This window comes from Emys orbicularis, chromosome 7 (genome assembly GCF_028017835.1).
Source record: "Emys orbicularis isolate rEmyOrb1 chromosome 7, rEmyOrb1.hap1, whole genome shotgun sequence".
In the NCBI taxonomy this organism is placed as follows: domain Eukaryota; kingdom Metazoa; phylum Chordata; order Testudines; family Emydidae; genus Emys; species Emys orbicularis.
The window spans coordinates 34,215,832-34,232,630 of NC_088689.1; the positions used below are offsets into that span (position 1 = coordinate 34,215,832).

The window sequence follows — 16,799 nt, forward strand, 5'->3', positions numbered from 1 at the left end:
ATAGAACACAACTATTTTGGAGTTATATACTAGGAGGTATTAGTGTTTGGGAAGGGAGATGCAGAAAGGCTCTCTAGCTAGCCAAACACTATTTTAGTTCTGGGGCTCACCCTCCCATGTCTCACATTGTTTGAGTAGTAAAGGAACCACCTGATGTTCAGATTCATTTCAGGGAAAGGGAGGGCAGAGGGTAGCTATGATGGGGGCTAGTAGACATGTTTAGAAATACTCAAAGTTACTGATGGATAGATCAGGGGAGGACAGGGACCTTGAAAGGTCAGTGACCTTGAAAGGTCAGTATTATGAATGCAGTTTTACTCAACAGCCTAGCCGCTCAGGTCCTGATCTAGCAAAGCACTTAAGCCCATGCTCAACTTTAAGCACCTGAGTAGTCCAACTTGTGACTTACTTGCTTAAAGTTAAGCATGGGCTTTTCTGGATTGAGGACCTAGGCATTTGAAAGTGCCAAACCAGATTTCTCCTTGTATTTGAAATTTGAAGGTTAACAGATCTTCCTTTTGTAAAGACACAGGGCCAAATCCTCTGCTGATGTTAATTAGTATAGCCCCACTGTAGTCAATACATCTGTGCTGGCTTTCGACAGCCGAGGAGCTTGTGCACTTTTTTGTAATAATCTGAAAAGTTGCTTATGCCCATAACTTGCTCCCCATTTAATACGCATCAGCCAAGTCCACTTACTAAGTCGATCATTTTTACACCCATATTCCCTGAGATTCTAAAGGAGAATATTGCTTAAGAAAGCAGCAATTATTTTACATTTTTGAAGAGTAACAGGTCATAAGTTATCATTCTCTTTATAATCTATGACAACTTCAAGGGAAAATGCAAAGCTAGCTGTTTATGTCATCTTACACTGACTAACTTAACATGTCATAGGCCTTTTTAGCACCAGAGACATCATTCTGACTTAGTAATTCCTTCAAACAAATATAGAAGGGTGTCCTCATGAGAAGAAAAAATCTTTTCCTCTAAAATTGTTTACAGTCCAGGAATAGACCATAATGAAAAGAATGGCTTCACAAAAACCTAAGGGGCTGTCAGTCCACTTATCAGAAAAATATTACTACAAGTGCTACACATGGGTCACTTACCCTTTCCGGTAACTCCTAGTGGTCTGAAAGTCAGGGGGGGGGAAAAAAAAGCAATATCAACAGACAGCTGTCCTAGTGGGCACTGGATAGACAGAATGACTAGCATTGCTGAGCTATTTAGTCATTGCCAATGGAATGATGAGCTCATGTTGCATAATGAGTCACATATTCACTGTGGTTAGACTGTAAGCCTAACCCCCTCCCTCAGAACACCCCCACCCTATCCTGACCCCGACACTAGGTCTGGCTAGTTAACACATGTGGAATGAGAATGCACCTACCTCTGAGTTGGCAGCGTTAGGGATGTACTTGGATTCCCAGGTTGGAAGATTATCTCACTCAGTCTAAGTTCTCCCAAAGATATATAAGCTAAGCTATCGTGGTGAGTCTCAGCAGAGCTGACCTGAGCATTAGGGGATTTCAGTCATAAAGGAATACAACTTACAACCATTGGCAAACATGATGATGCTGAAAGTAGAGGAGCTGGTAGGTATAAACTACTTTTCATTCACGATTATTGTTATTTCAGGATTTTTATTGTAACTAATCAGTGGGAATCTTTATTATTACAGGTACTTAAAGGACAACTATCACTATGATATTCTGGTACATAATTATATCTATTATACCACATTATGCTGGGAGGAACTTGTTTTAATTATTCCTTGAGTGTTGAGTTCACCATGTAATATAACAAAGTAGTTGACTGGGTTTTGTACTGGAAGATGACTCACCAGAAGGAATGGTGTAGCCTGGCATTCATTGTATACTTTTTACTTTGTTTTTAAGCTTAGTTGCTGTATTTATATGCAAATCACATATTTAAAAGGTGCGCACTCGGTAAAAGGAGAAAGAGGTCTAGATGTTAATTAGTGCTCAACCAGGGGTACACGTACCGCTGGGGGTAGGCAGAGGTCTTCCAGGAGCTACATTAACTCATCTAGTTATTTGCCTAGTTTGACAACAAGCTACATAAAAAGCACTAGCGAAGTCAGTACAAACTAAAATTTCATACAATGACTTGTTTATACTGTTCGATATACTATACACTGAAGTGTAAGAACAATATTTATATTCCAATTGATTTATTTTATAATTATCTGGTAAAAATGAGGAAGTAAGCAATTTTTCAGTAATAGTGTGCTGTGACACATATTTTTATGTCTGATTTTGTAAGCAAGTAGTTTAAGTGAGGTGTAACTTGGGGGTACGCAAGACAAATCAGACTCATGAATGGGGTACGGTAGTCTGGAAAGGTTGAGAGTCACTGGTCTAGATCACATAAGCAAGACTGTTTCCTTTGTACTTTTAATGTAATGTTGAGAATCACTAACAAAAATTCCTATAAACTGTTTTTCATGGCTTAAGGAGTTTTTTGAAAGATAGGCTGAACACTACAAACTAACAAACTTGATTTGACCAATAAACTGAGCAAACACGACAAATGTAGAGGAACATTGGAATGTTGTTAGGAAACTCCTTTTCCTCCCAGAGGAATACTTTTAAGATGGAACTGCTGTATAGCATAGTTAGTAAACACTGGAGTTAAATTCTTTGGCAAGGTCCCTCCAATTTCTGCACTGCTAAATTCTCCAACAAACCAAATTGTGTGACAGTTTTTGATTGAAATAAATCCCAACCAGCACCATGCAATCATCCAAGATTAACACACACACTTTGAAGGTACTTTAGCAATCATAGGAAACATTTTCAAGGACTGTTCTCATTTGTATTGTGTGCATAGGCTACCTAAAGCTACCATTATCCAGCAACATTGAAGTCAATGGGAACTTTACCATTGACTTCAGTGGGTGAGGAGCAGGCTCTTAGCCTATGTATCACACCTGTTTTAATTCTATTGTATGTGTCTGAATTGGACTGCAAGGTCCCGGAGACTAGCATATCTTCAGCTATGTCTGCACACTGCAGCATGCAGACTGTGCTTGTAAGTAATAAGGAATGATTTTGCACTGACAGGAAGTTGATCAGGTGGCTTTAATGTGTCTTTCCACCTTGAGCTTCTATGACTTTCTGATGAATGTTACACAGGATAGAAATTAATGGGAAAACAGAAAGAGATGTTGGCTTTGTAGTCAGACACTTGCTGCAGTAGTACTACTGTTATCATAGCAGCAACCAAGACCCAGCCAGTCAGAAAGGGGATTCAGAACTTCATAATCCACGCTAGCTGGTACAGTGCTTGATCCAACACCCACTGACATCAATGGGAGTTTCTTCATTGATTTCTATAGATGTTGGATCAGGCCATTAATGAAACTGCAGCAACCACTGTCATAAAGCCAATCCTGTTGCAGAGCATGAGTAAGCACTGGGATCCAACTGTCACACACACACACAGTCTAGGGACAGATAGAACACTTACACATAGGTTTTTTTAACCACTGCTGCAATCACAAAACATTGTGTTCCCTTTTACAGGTGACAGGGAAGAAGAGTGACAATAAAGAGACTGGAGATTTCCTTCCTGAGGACTTCAAAAATGGAGAGTACGAAACTGCTGTAAGATTAGAGAAACAAGAAGACCTGAAAACACTCCCTGAACACTCCCTGACCCGAGGAAACCTGACCTATGAAAAGGAGAAAAAGCTACAGGCAGAGGTAAGTGCTTTGGTTTTGTGTTCATTTTTATCATCATGTGGCTGCTGTACTGGTGTAGCCCTAAAATGCCACATGGTTTTGTTCTAACTAAAATAATTTTATGATGAGCTTAAGAAGTAAAACTTTTGCAGCTCACTACCCAGTGAGAAGGACAGAGGACCTCATCCAAAGTCCATTGAAGTCCAAAGAAAGGATCCTATGGACTTTGTATCAAGCCAGTAATGCTGTCAAGCTGCTTCTAAAGCTCTCTTCATTTGTAATTTCTAACTGAAGAACTAGGAATCTTTTCTGTCCAGAAGGTACCTGTGGCCAGCTGTAGAGTATGTTAAGGAGTAGCATATATGGGAAAAGCTCTCCCGTTCATAAACATAACTATTGTCACCATCAGCTAGACAGCCCTTACTCCCCAAGCTGGCACACTCACACCATTCGCCTGCCAAGTGTTAATAGCAAAGTTCTGTACCTTGGCCCCCCGTTACTAAGGGCGTTCCTTTCCAGAATGTGCTTACTAGCCAGTGGGAGTCTTTCCACTGACTCAACGGGGCTTTGGAGGAGGCCCTTATTACAGAGCATATCCAAAACAGGGGAAGGTGAAGCTACTTGATTAAAATCCCCCTTAAAAATAGACATGAAGTGTCTGCTCACCTAGTCATTTTACATTTTTAGTTATTTAGGGCCAGATTCTACCCCCTTTACTCTCCTTGTGTAGCACTGTAACAGGGCATGCTCTGGCCCCACCCTCAGATACCCCAGGAACCGCTCAGACTCTTTACTGAGTAGCAACTTTGCATAATTGATTTACATTCCCATTCCCCAACACCAATATAGTCCCATTCAGCAACATTACATACAGTGCATCCTTACCTTTACGGCTTCACCCCTTTCCTGCAAGGCCTGGGAAGTACAGAGATCACCCTTTCTTAAGATCATTAGGTTCAGATAGTCCTGCTTACTCCTTCTGTGGCCCCGGTACTATCTTCCTATAACCTTAGTCTATCAGTAGAGAGGTATAACTGGATCATCCAGCCTCCCAACCTGATCAGCTAATTAGCTTACACCTTCCCAATCAGCCTTCTCAAGGCAGCTGGCTGATGCCTAAGTGATCAGAGGGCTGGCTCACCTGCTAGCTTCCAGCCCTGTCACAAGCACCGGCCTCCGTTGCGTAGTCCTACTGAAGTCAAGAGAACTATACAATATGGGTAAGAGTGGCAGAATCTGGCTCTTGAGCACTTAGTTTTTTAGTCATTAGGGGCCAAATTCATACTTGTAAGCAGGTGTAACTATAGTGACTTCAGAACAGCTGCACCTTTTTACACCAGATCTGAATTAGGCCGTAAGCATTTACTGGCACCCCCTTTTAAGGACAGCAATGACATTTTTAGTAGATTTCTACAGTGTAACAATACTGAGTGAAACTACAGGTCAGTATGAACCCTGGGTTCATTTAAAGGTGTATTTTCCTTAAGTTAAAGCCATCAGCTACACAATAATGCAGGAAGAAAAACTGTGGGCCACATCCTGAAAGGTTCTGGGGACATGGAGCTGGTATTTGAAGTCAATAGTAGTTACAGGTACTCAACATCTCTCACTATTTGGCCATAAAATTCCATGGGAAATGATACAATATGCAGAAACGGGAATTTTATGCTACATAGAGGAAAAACAAAAGGCCAAGTTCTTCCTTCATAGCTTGTGCAAATCTACTGACTACCGAACGCTGTATGGGTTCTTAGGGCAGAAATTAGTCAAGCAGAACAGGGATCAAGGAAACACAGAGGCAAAAATTACTTGTAGATACTTTTGCTACCCATAGTATCAGTACAACCATCACAATTCACAGGTTCCATAGATTTTAAGGTCAGAAGGGACCATTATGATCATCTGTCTGATTTATATTACACAAGTTGTAGTATGTCACCCAGTGATTACTGTATCTACCACAACAAGTTGTGGTTGAAAGGTAGAGCCCTGCAAATCTGTGTATATCTGCTTTATATCAGCAAATTGCAGATGGATACGGATCCAAATTTTATATCTAGAGCCCTGCAAATCAGAGGACATCTGCTTTATATTTGAGGACCATGTTCCCGGATCGGATGTGGATACAAATTTTGTATTTGCGCAGGGCTCTAGTGAAAGAGTGTAACTTTTAGAAAGATTCAATTTAACTTAAAGGCTACAAGTGATGGAGTATTAACCAGACCCTTTAATTACCTATTCCAGTGGTTAATTATCCCATGCAGTTAAACAGTGACATCTTATTTCCAGTTTAAATTTAGTTGATTGACAGTGTAAACTGCATTGCTGTGCTGAAAGGAAAGGAGTTTTGCATTCCCTCTGGACTCAGTCTTATCATTTGCTTGTTTCATTCAGATCAAGAAGAAAAAGCTAGAGGAGAGACCAAAACTTGAAAACTTGCAAGATCTTGAAAAAATTATTCAGCTGAAGAAAAGGAAAAAATGCACAAAAGTGAAAGTGCCCGTTTTAAAGGAACCTGAACCAGAAGTTATTGTAAGTTCTATTATTAGAAAGTGCATTCTTTTATGAAAGACTTGATGGGATTTCTGGAACAGTGTACAGCTGCAACACACATTTATATTCTGTATATTTGTCTCCATCAGACAGGACCAGTGGATGTACCTACATTTTTAAAAGCTGCACTGGAGAATAAATTGCCAGTAATTGAAAAATACCTGTCAGACAAAGGGGATCCAGATGCTTGTGATAAGGTACAACCTTTATTCTTATTACTTTAGAAAGATAGCAGCAAAAGAGATCACGGGGTGTAGTTAAGCAAAATTCCAATTTCAATTACATTTTGTAGCCTCTCTTACCCTTTGGCAGCATAAAGGAAAGAGCGTTAACTACAGGAAACTACAACTTATTAAGTTTTCTTGCTTTAAAGGGACCCCCGGGAACAAATACAGTATATTTTACGTAGGAAAGTCTGTATATTTATTGGAAACATGATGGCAATCAGGAAACCCTGATTTCCTTTGGCAAAAGGCCTTTCAATGCTGCAGGATTCCATGACAATGAGCTACAATACAGAAGCCTTTCTGCACAGTTACGAAAACCGGATTCTTTCATTCTTAAAAAGCACAGCTTTGTTTGGATATCCGACTCTGCCACATTCCAAGCTAGGAAGGAACTGTCTGATTCCTTAAACCATACCCTGCTTTAAAGTGCATTTGCAACATAGTATAATATGGACGTGGGAATTCAAGAGGTTCAGAAGGTTTTTAATTTGAATGCCACATTGCAGACATTACTCATGCCCTTTAAAATGTGCTGGGTAGGCAGCTGTCATCTAGGAGGTTGCTATTAAAATTTAGCAGATTTAAGGTCTCAAAAGCATACACACTGAGAAATGAATCAGCATAAAATGTGTGTTTGCTATCATCCCAGGGTACAAGAAGGAAAAGGATTTCACAGATCTCTGTGCCACACACAGTATTTGACTTATCCCTGTTTTAATTGACAGTATCAACGCACTGCATTGCACAGAGCATGCTCAGAAGGACATCTGACGCTGGTGGAAAAGTTAGTTGAAGCTGGAGCCCAACTTGAGTTCCAAGATATGGTATATACATCTGTTTAAGTTTCTTTGTAAAACCGGCTGACCCATACAAGAGACAGAATTACAGGGTCCATCACAAGTGATTAGAGCAGCTTGTAAGAGTGTACCCCGAAAACAGGACTATTGAGAAGGGAGTATAAGGAAAGGGTGTCTGCCCCTCTTCCTGCAACCTCCCCAAATGGGCTGCTGGAAGATGCGAGGATGAGAAACAGACTGCCCAGCATATCTTCTGATGCATGTTCACAACAGAGCCTGACCAAAGCCTAAAGAAGAGTAGCAAACTTGGGGTCAGGACACTACTCCAGGCCTGTCACCTCTACGAAGTGGTAGAGATGCCATAGCCTCATCAACTGATCGCAGGTGCACAATACAACCCCAATGCCTGGGCTGGGATTTCAGCCTGGAGCAGAAGAGAGCACGCTGCTCTTCTGGAATGCTATCCCTAAGTGGAGTAAGCAACATTTGCTGCTGCTTTTGCACTTCTCCCCTCCTGACTATTTGCATCATTCTTACACAGCAGGGCTCAGAGAAGCCTCACTTAACTCTCCAGTGACTGGAGGTGGGAGTTGTAGAGGGATGGAGGAACAAGAAGGATTCCCAAGGGGCAGGAGGAAACCTGGGGAGTAGATGGTGAGAGGGACCCCCTCCCCATCTGCAGAACAGCTTGGAAAAGATAATGGTTCTTTACACTGAGCTTTGTTTTTCTTATGTTTTGGAGTCCAAAAGGCATCAAAACAGAGTAAAAAAATATTGCTAGACATCAAAAACCGAACACCAGACGTGGCTAGAACGTTCATACTTGGCTGCCCACAGTTAGGTTTCTAAACCCATAGCAGGCACCCAAATATAAGTAGCTTGATTTTTAAAAGTGCTGATCATTCACTACTTCCATTGAGTTCACTGAAATTTGTGGATGCTGGACACTTTTGAAAGGGCAGATCATTTAAAATTAGGGGGGCCTCCATATAGGCAGCCAGGTTTGAAAATTTTGGACCTCTTGTTTTAAATTACTGTGTAGAAAAATAAATCTGCACTTAGTACAGGTTTAATTTAAGGCATGTGATAATCATCAAGTGGCCCAGACACCCTCTACTATTGCCGTGTTGCCAAATCCCACTGCCTTTAAGTACAACATGCAATGATTGTGAAGGATGATAAATCAGCAGGACTAGAGACATTAAAGCCAATTAAGAAAAAGCTGCTAATGGCTACAGCTCAGTGTTCCCTGACTTGCAGTAATTTGATTTAGGTCAGACTGAATTAAAACCAATATTTATTCATTTTAAAATGATCACAATTGTTTAATTTGTTGGGTTTTGGTTCAATTATTTTATGGTTGTAGCTTGAATCTACTGCTCTTCACTGGGCATGTCGTGGGGGAAGCCTGGAAGTTCTGAAATTCCTGCTCAACAAAGGAATAAACAGAAACGCCAGAGACAAGGTATGTTCTTATATGGCTTTTTAAGCTGGATATGAAAAATTGATCCCCAGTCCATTATTTTGGCAGCTGTTCTCCATGTACTGGCTCTAAATCAGATTTGATTATTTTTTTGTTGATAATTTTCCTGCTCCCTCTGATTGTTTTCTCCCTCCCATTTGCTAGTTGCTCAGTACACCTTTGCATGTAGCTGTGAGGACGGGTCAGTGTGAATGTGCTGAGCACCTCATTGCCTGTGAAGCAGATCTCAATGCCAAAGACAGAGTAAGTAAATTATATATTTTACTTAACATAGAGGCTAACTCTCAATTACCATCTAGCACTGAGCTGACAATATGCCTTTATAATTCCACTTGATTGTAAAATGGCTGTGTACTTTGTTCAGCCTTGAATGATGGGTGAGCACACAGAATCTAAGCCAGTAATCAATCTTCTTTTGTTTGTTTTAGGAAGGAGACACCCCACTTCATGATGCAGTGAGGCTGAATCGTTATAAAATGATTAGACTCCTGATTATGTATGGAGCAAATCTACATATAAAGAACCGTGTAAGTAAGATTAGTACAGAATCTTCCCATCAGAAAAGTTTCATAGATCTGCAGGCCAGAAGGAACCATTATGATAATCTTGTCCAGGGATTGGCAACGTTTGGCCCGCGGCCTGCCAGGGTAAACCACCTGGCGGGCCGGGCCGGTTTGTTTACTTGCCACATCCATAGGTTCGGCCGATCGCGGCTCCCACTGGCCGCGGTTCGCTGCTCCCGGCCAATGGGGGCTGCCGGAAGCGGCGCGGGACAAGGGATGTGCTGGCTGCAGCTTCATGCAGCCCCCATTGGCCTGAGGCAGCGAACCGCGGCCAGTGGGAGCTGCGATTGGCCGAACCTACGGATGCGGGTCAAACGTTGCCAATCTCTGATCTAGTCTGACCTCCTAAATAAGATTAATTTAAAGTAGAACGTATTGAAAAATGGTTTCTGTTTCATGAAAAATTTTCAGTACATTTTTGAAAAAATCAAATTTTTATCCAACTCAGATTTAAAATTATACTCCACCTTAAATCTACCCAGGTGACCTATCTTAAAAAAAAATCCAGAGATATTATTCTTTTGGAGCAATTCTTTGTTACAACCTGTTGCACTTGCACTGTATGTTTATAATATTTTAAACATCACAAACTGCAGTTGATTCTTAACCCCCTAAAAAGAAAGTCAGCTGATGGCTGGTCTTGGCTGTGTCTGGATGAATAGAGTTAATTAGTAACCTGACCAGCTGGACCTGTAAATCAATTGAGGGAACTCTGGCTTAAGCAGAACTTTTAAGATTAATTTCAGAAGCCCCAAAACTGACCTTTTGCATTTGGTAATTCTGACAGTAGCAGCTATGGAGTAACAGGAAGCTGTCTGTAACCAGTTGTTAAAATACAGCAAATTAGCTCATCCCCGCTCACGAAATCAGGACATTTTTTCCCCAAAGCCATGTCAGGCTGGAAAGTGACCTCTATTGCCGTCAATCACCAATTTTTGCAATTTGATTTTTTCCAAATTATCTGCCTTGCTGCCCAGGAACAGCACTTTGCTAAGACTTCCAGGCAACTTCCTCAGTCCACTCTATTTAGTCCCTCTGTAACATAGTCACTAATGACCATATTCATCAGCATATGTATGAAGAATGATGAAGGGACAGTAAGTGCTGAAAGCCAAAAATCTGCTCTCTTAGGCCTTGTCTACACACATTGTACCTGTTTAGCTTAAGGTGTGATTTTTAAAGCTGTTTAAACTACTGCAACCCCCTATGTAGACACCTATTTCAGTTTGAGTGATTTATGGTTTAGCTAACCAGATTCCTGATTATTTTGTTTTAGCTTAAATTAAACTTTGTGTAACTGAAAGCATTAGGTATTTTAACAGATGAAATTTAAAGTGTGCTTTATTATTGATCAGGATGTTTACTAATAGGGCCTGCTCCTGCAACCACTGAAATTAATGGATAGTTGTTAGCCGCTAACTTCAAAAGGAGCAGGAATACCTCTATAGAGCGGGGCAGTGGATACCATGGTGATGAGTTTGAGCCAGAACTTAGGTGTCATCAAATATAGAAAGACCATACATTAGACATATGTGTCTAACACAGAGAACTAGAAGAGAACAGGGACATTAATTTACTTAAGTTTACCAACTGAAATTAAACCTGGTTCCCCTCACTCTTTTGAATAGGAAGAGAAAACCCCTATGGATCTTGTTCTTCAGTGGCAGAATGGCACCAAAGAGATATTCAACAGCCTTAAACAGAACTCCCATATAAACACATTCTGAAGACAGAAAAATTACTTGCCTGGAGAAAAGTAGTTTCCTCTTCAGCAGTTTAAAAGCACCAACCAACCTCAAGAAAAATTGCACTGAACATGCTATTTTTACTGAAGAAAAAATTTGTATCCTATTGGATTATTTGTAGCTGCCTTTGTTGGAATACTCTAGAACAAAGATTCAGAAATATTTAAAGACAGTTTGTGTTAAAATTCCATTGATTTAAAGTTGCTTTATTTATTTTATTTTGTTAGTGGTTCAAATGATTATCATTGTTGATCTTTGTCAACAAGTCATGTTACCGTTGTTTTTATACAGAGTGCTACAGTTACTACTGTGGTAACGTGAATCAGTCAGCAATATTAACACCCTCCCCGCCCTTATCTTAGTCAGCAGTCCCAGTGTACTCCTATCAAGCCTTTCAATAGACCTAATTAACTAACATGTCATTGTTGCCCTGTCTCTGTTAACTCTCAGTATTAGAGTAAGCTGGTAAAATGAGTGGCAATATGTGGAAGACAGTAGAAAGCAATGGAAGGTTTACTAAGATGCCAAGTGGAATTAAAGGAACAGTTCAGTAATTGGACTTGTGTTGTTTAGCCATTGATAAAGAAGCCCAAGTCTAACATGAAGTAATTGTTTGGTTGCTGGGTCAAACAATGTTCTGAAGGTAAGAGGACGATAGTGAAGGAACATGCACCTCTGACAAGCTGGTATACACTGATTTAAGGAAAGAGATGTATATTTGTAAATGTGTACTGTTTTTTATGTACATTTTGTATTGATCTTATTTAAAATTTAATAAACTGTGTGGTTCTTTTTGTCTCCGAGTGTATTCTGCCAGGTAGAGAAGTTGTATGGAGGGAGCACCATGATGCTGCCAGACAGTCCGCTTCTTTCCCTTTGTTAGCTAAATGATTAGGTGTAGTTTCTTTAGAAAATTACTCAGCTACCTGGAGCTACCAGCTCTGAAGTACTATGTTTTAATTATTAAACCCCTTTTTAGCTTCATTTGTGTGGGTTTTTTTTTTTTTTTTTTTTAAAAGGTTAGACAGATAGTGGTCAATACCGAAGTAAAAATTCAGTTTTCAGTTTGAATAGGCATCAGCTCCTCAGCTAAGTAGTAGTTAAAGCAGAGTCAAACAGGATGGGAAGCTTGAACAGCACCAGCCAAGGAAGTGGGGGAACTGTACTCGCCCATGTTGGGAGAGGAAGAGCAGCTCTCCCTTTGCTTCTAGTAGAGAAAGCAAAACGATATTCTCCCCTGCTCTCCCTTACTCTAATCCCTGTAGATGCACCAGGTGGGAGTTCTAGATCTTTTAATGTTATAGTGGGCTTTTACACTGCACTTAATTAAAACCACACTCCAGTGTCGCAGCCTCCCACATGAGAAACTACCACTGCCTCATTGTGTACACCCCCTCCCCCAGTTCAGTCAGACTTTAGTCAGCAAACATTAGAAATAAACCCAAATCAAGTCCTGGTGACACATTGCTGCAAATGATGGGCTATGGACAGTCATTTAAAAACTGTTAATTATATTTAGACTTTGGCAGTGTGCATGAATATTGTATTACAAAAGTGTGGTTTTGCATGTGAGTGATTATAACCGAACATGACAATAAAAGAGCACAGATGTGATCTACCCACAAATCATCAATACCTATAGAATTCTATTAGCAGCCACCTATCTTGATGATGGATGAAACAGATCATCCTCTTCAGACAAGTGTTTTCCAAAGTGCTCCCTAATTAATCCAGCCCACTATATGCAAGTACTTACAAAAATCTCTGTAAATGCTGGGACTTAATAATAGGCTCCTCTTCGTTGAGTTATAGGAGATCCCTGTCACTGCTCACCACCCACGTTCTGCAGCTACACCACTCCTGTGCAACAGACCAGCTCAGTGTCCATGAGAGCTAGGAATGGAACTTGCTGGAAATAGGCTCTGACTTTTTCTTTTGTCCACATTTATACTTGAGAAATATTTATACAGTCCAGGCATCAGAGGCTAGTGTGATACAAAAAGAAATCCAATTTAAAGAATTAAATGTGGTGTCTCCTACTATTCTATCAGTGCTTGGGAGGGAGGAGATAAAGAACAAATAATATAGGCTGTTAGCAAGGTTAGGTCCAGGCTCGAACTGATGTTACACAAATAGTAAGCCAGATTACCATGCTGCTTGTTCCACATTCACAAACCTCTCTCTATGCCTCATTCAACAAGCAATTTCTCTCTCGCTCAAAGCAAGTACCTCTCTGGCCATGGCAAGAGAAGGCAGTGCCACGCCCATATTTAGTAGTCAGCTGGATTTGGTCTCCCCCTTTGTTTCAGCCAGCATGTCAGGACCTTGTTTATGATTCATTAAAGGACAAACTAATGTAATGATACCCAATGACTGACAACAACAGGTCAAGCACAAAGTCAAAGAACATTAAGGGCAAAAATTGCATTGTACGCTCCTCAAAGTAAAAACTTCTTGTGACTAACACAGTCCATTTCTAAAAGTGTTCGTGAATTTTAAAGCAAAACTCCATCCATGGTGCTTAGTCCAATTGTTGAGTTTTACCTTCTATAAATCTACTGCAAAAGGACATGCAGTATGTTACAAGCTATAATTAGCATTTCTTCGCTTGCTTCCAGAGGTGGCCAAAGGGCTGAAATCATCATAGTTTGACACACAGCTGGTCCATTACAGTCTCTTACCCCTCTTTCATATTAGTTCACCATCAAAAGAAAAGCCTTAATCAAGACTTGGAAGAGCCTTAAAAACGTTTTGCAGGAGGGAGTTGATTATAATCTGCAGGCAGCTGGATGATATGCACTGAGGTAGGAACTGGTAACAGAATAGATGCTCTTGCTGGTGCAAAAACCTGATGCAAGTTTTATTTGTCTAAGGTTACTTAGACCGAGGTTAGGCAGCTAGCATGCTGTGACCACTGCTTATCGTATTGATCACACTCATCTAAGTGTTACCTTAGGCTCTTCTTGTCTGTCTGGTGTAACTAGCCGTTGTCCCATATTTCGATTTTAAGATCTTCTGGGCAGGGACTGTCTTTTAGTTATATCTTTGTATCATGTCTAATATAATGGGCTCAAGCCAGTAGGAGCTATTGTAATACAAGTAACTGACAAGGGATTTCCTTGCAATTCAAAGATGCCAGAATCTCTGTTTCAGTAGACTATCATAATGAAACAAAATTAGACAGGGCTATTCTGCACCATGCAACTATTTTTCTTATGCCAGTTGGGGGATTGTGGGTACTGGCTTGCAGTGGTAAGGTAAAATATCTGGAAACTTTCTAAACTTTGATGAAGAGAAGAAGTGGTGATCATGTTTTAGAAGGGCTAATAGTAAAATCATGTGACTGTATAGAAAGACGTAAGCAGCTGTAAAATTCATGCTGTAACATTTTTCACACTAATACTACAAACGCTACACCTTTTTAACCTTCAGCGATTGGGAGGGGTAGGGAAGAGACCACTGCTCTAACAAAAATGGCAAAATAGTCCTACATTATCCTTTTACCAGCAGCAGTAAGATCGTTCTGCTGTGGTGAAATGTTATGGATTTCAATAACCTTATTCTTGCACAAACATAAAAGTGTTTTTTTTATAAAAGATTCTTAGCTGAACAAATTAAAATAACGAATCAAGGCATCAAGGTGGGTAGCATGGGAGGAAAGGACTTTATGGAAGCTGAGAAGTTGGGGTTTGATCCTCATACTTCAGTCTTGGCTTTCTTGCGGACTGGGAGAACGCCTTCCTCCTCCGAAGCTCGGGGGGTTTTCTTGGTGTACACCACCCCAAAAGCAGTCTTTCTGGTTTCTAGAATTTAAAAATGAAAAAAAGCAAACTACGTTCAAAACAGATCAAGTAAAAGTGATACTAATATGTTAACTGCTTATTTCAGTCTGTTTCCATACCTGTGCCTAACAAGTACTTCTCCATCTCCCCCCCACAGATAATGCTGGCACAATGCAATGGATCTGAATTATATGTTACTAACACAGTGCTTCTCAAATTTGCATTCTGTTGCCCATTTCATATGGGAGATAACCCCAGACTGCCTCACTCTGCCAATCCCAAATTCCCTCTTTTCATGTGGCATTGCATCCCTTTGCTCTCTATGGTAGCAGCCTGTGCATTTCACACAGCTGTGGAGCAGTAAAATATGAGCATTCAAACACATTTTAAAAGGCAGCAGAGACAAAAATGCTCAAACCCAAGAATAAACAGTACATATTCAAAAGTTTAATTATTTCAGTCTCCTGCGTTATGCCACAGAACTGGTTAACAGGATGCTAACAAGGTCATTTCATCCAGCTTCCTGTATGAGAACAGATTCCTGTATGTTTCACACAAGGACCATTAAAAATTGCATTCCACTCACATTCACTGGGTCCCCCAGACACCCAGCTCCTCTTCTTCAGGCATAATTATCTTGACTTTTGGCATCACAAGACACCACAGGCAATAGGGAATGGAAAAGGAAGTGGGACCACTAATTCAATCCCCAGGAGTGGCACGTCTGTTCATCTGCTCATCCTGATGCATGCAAGTGAGTTTACTACCTACCATTCCTCTATTTCTTGGGGATCCTCCTGTGATGTCTCAGAGGAGTTCAGTGGACTTGTTCTGGAACTACTATTGTGGAGAGCACAGTTTCCACACTTCACTCACTTGACATAGGAAACATGCACACTGAACTTTCAGGCACCATCAGTAGGGAAAGAGCTGAAGGTCTTGTGTACCAGGAGGGTGGAGATGGTTTAAAATTGGTTATTGGTGCAACTGTTCCAGTGCAAACCCAAAGTGCAGATGTTCTGTGTAGGTATAAGCAATGACTTGCACTGGTCAGTTATAAGGCACATGGTTATTCGCGTACATAAGACCCAAAACGGGTCACCAATATTAGGCAGGATAATATCTATACATTGTATTTTCTATGGTCTCAATTCCTGAGATCCTGAATGTAGAGAATACAGGAATTCTGGACATAAGATAGAGAAGGGGCAAATATGGCTTTCAGATCCTTGTAAACCCGTGAGGTAGGAGGCTACAAGATAGTAACTGAGGGTAGAAACTAGCTCTTGAAGGTGACTTGAAAAGGGAGAGAGAAAAGTGGGCTTGTGCCCTGAAGAAGGCCGGAAAGGGTTTGTGCTTTTTTAAAGCAGAAATTAAAAGATAGAAATTCAGGTGTTTGTTTTGCCTGGAGACTACAGCAACAGGAGAACTAATTATATTATAACTTCACAAGAGTCAGGAGACAAAGCTGAATTACTAAGAGAACAAGGACTTGTTCAGACTGTTTAAAACTCTGTTTTCCTTTGGCTACAATCAATGGACTAATGAACATTTTAGAGAAAAGATGCTTCTGTTAAACATTTCACACCTTGCTTCCCTTCAGCTAAGGCGTGCAATCTCACAATAGTTACTTGCATGACCCAATTTTTCCCCCACCCCCCAAGAGATGCTCCAGCAAAACCAGGGAACATCAGACTTGATACACCCAATATTTATGAAGTTAAAAAAACAAACAAGGAAAAATAAAGATTATCCTGAAAGACTGAAAAGGCCTTTAGGACTTCTTGATATAACAGAAGCAGCTAAAACTGCCAAACCCACTTAAAAATATCTTATAAATTGGACAATTGGTTAAAATAAAAAATCAAGTGGATTTGTTTCAGTTTAATACCATAGACAGAAAAACAGTTTTGCACAGACTTGTAATAGTTTTAAGTAG

At 40.4% G+C, this 16,799-nt stretch overlaps 2 protein-coding genes across 4 annotated transcripts in view; one reads left to right on the plus strand and one right to left on the minus strand.

The window, feature by feature from the left end:
* The first annotated feature begins 1,571 nt into the window (after window positions 1-1,571).
* ANKRD1 (ankyrin repeat domain 1) lies at window positions 1,572-11,060 on the plus strand. Its single transcript, XM_065408130.1, has 9 exons — window positions 1,572-1,598; window positions 3,552-3,731; window positions 6,105-6,242; window positions 6,353-6,460; window positions 7,216-7,314; window positions 8,654-8,752; window positions 8,915-9,013; window positions 9,199-9,301; window positions 10,966-11,060. Exons 1-9 carry the CDS (start codon window positions 1,572-1,574, stop codon window positions 11,058-11,060), a joined length of 948 nt encoding a protein of 315 aa, XP_065264202.1.
* A 3,596-nt stretch (window positions 11,061-14,656) lies between these two features.
* Window positions 14,657-16,799, minus strand: part of RPP30 (ribonuclease P/MRP subunit p30) — a 34,553-nt gene continuing 32,410 nt past the window's right edge. For 2 of the 3 annotated variants that reach the window (XM_065407556.1, XM_065407555.1), the window contains one exon: window positions 14,661-14,881. In XM_065407556.1, coding sequence (XP_065263628.1) covers window positions 14,775-14,881 — 107 coding nt within the window. In that variant the 3' untranslated portion in view covers window positions 14,661-14,774. Of the gene's footprint in view, window positions 14,882-16,799 lie in introns of all 3 variants that reach the window. The other variant, XM_065407557.1, reaches the window with a different exon arrangement.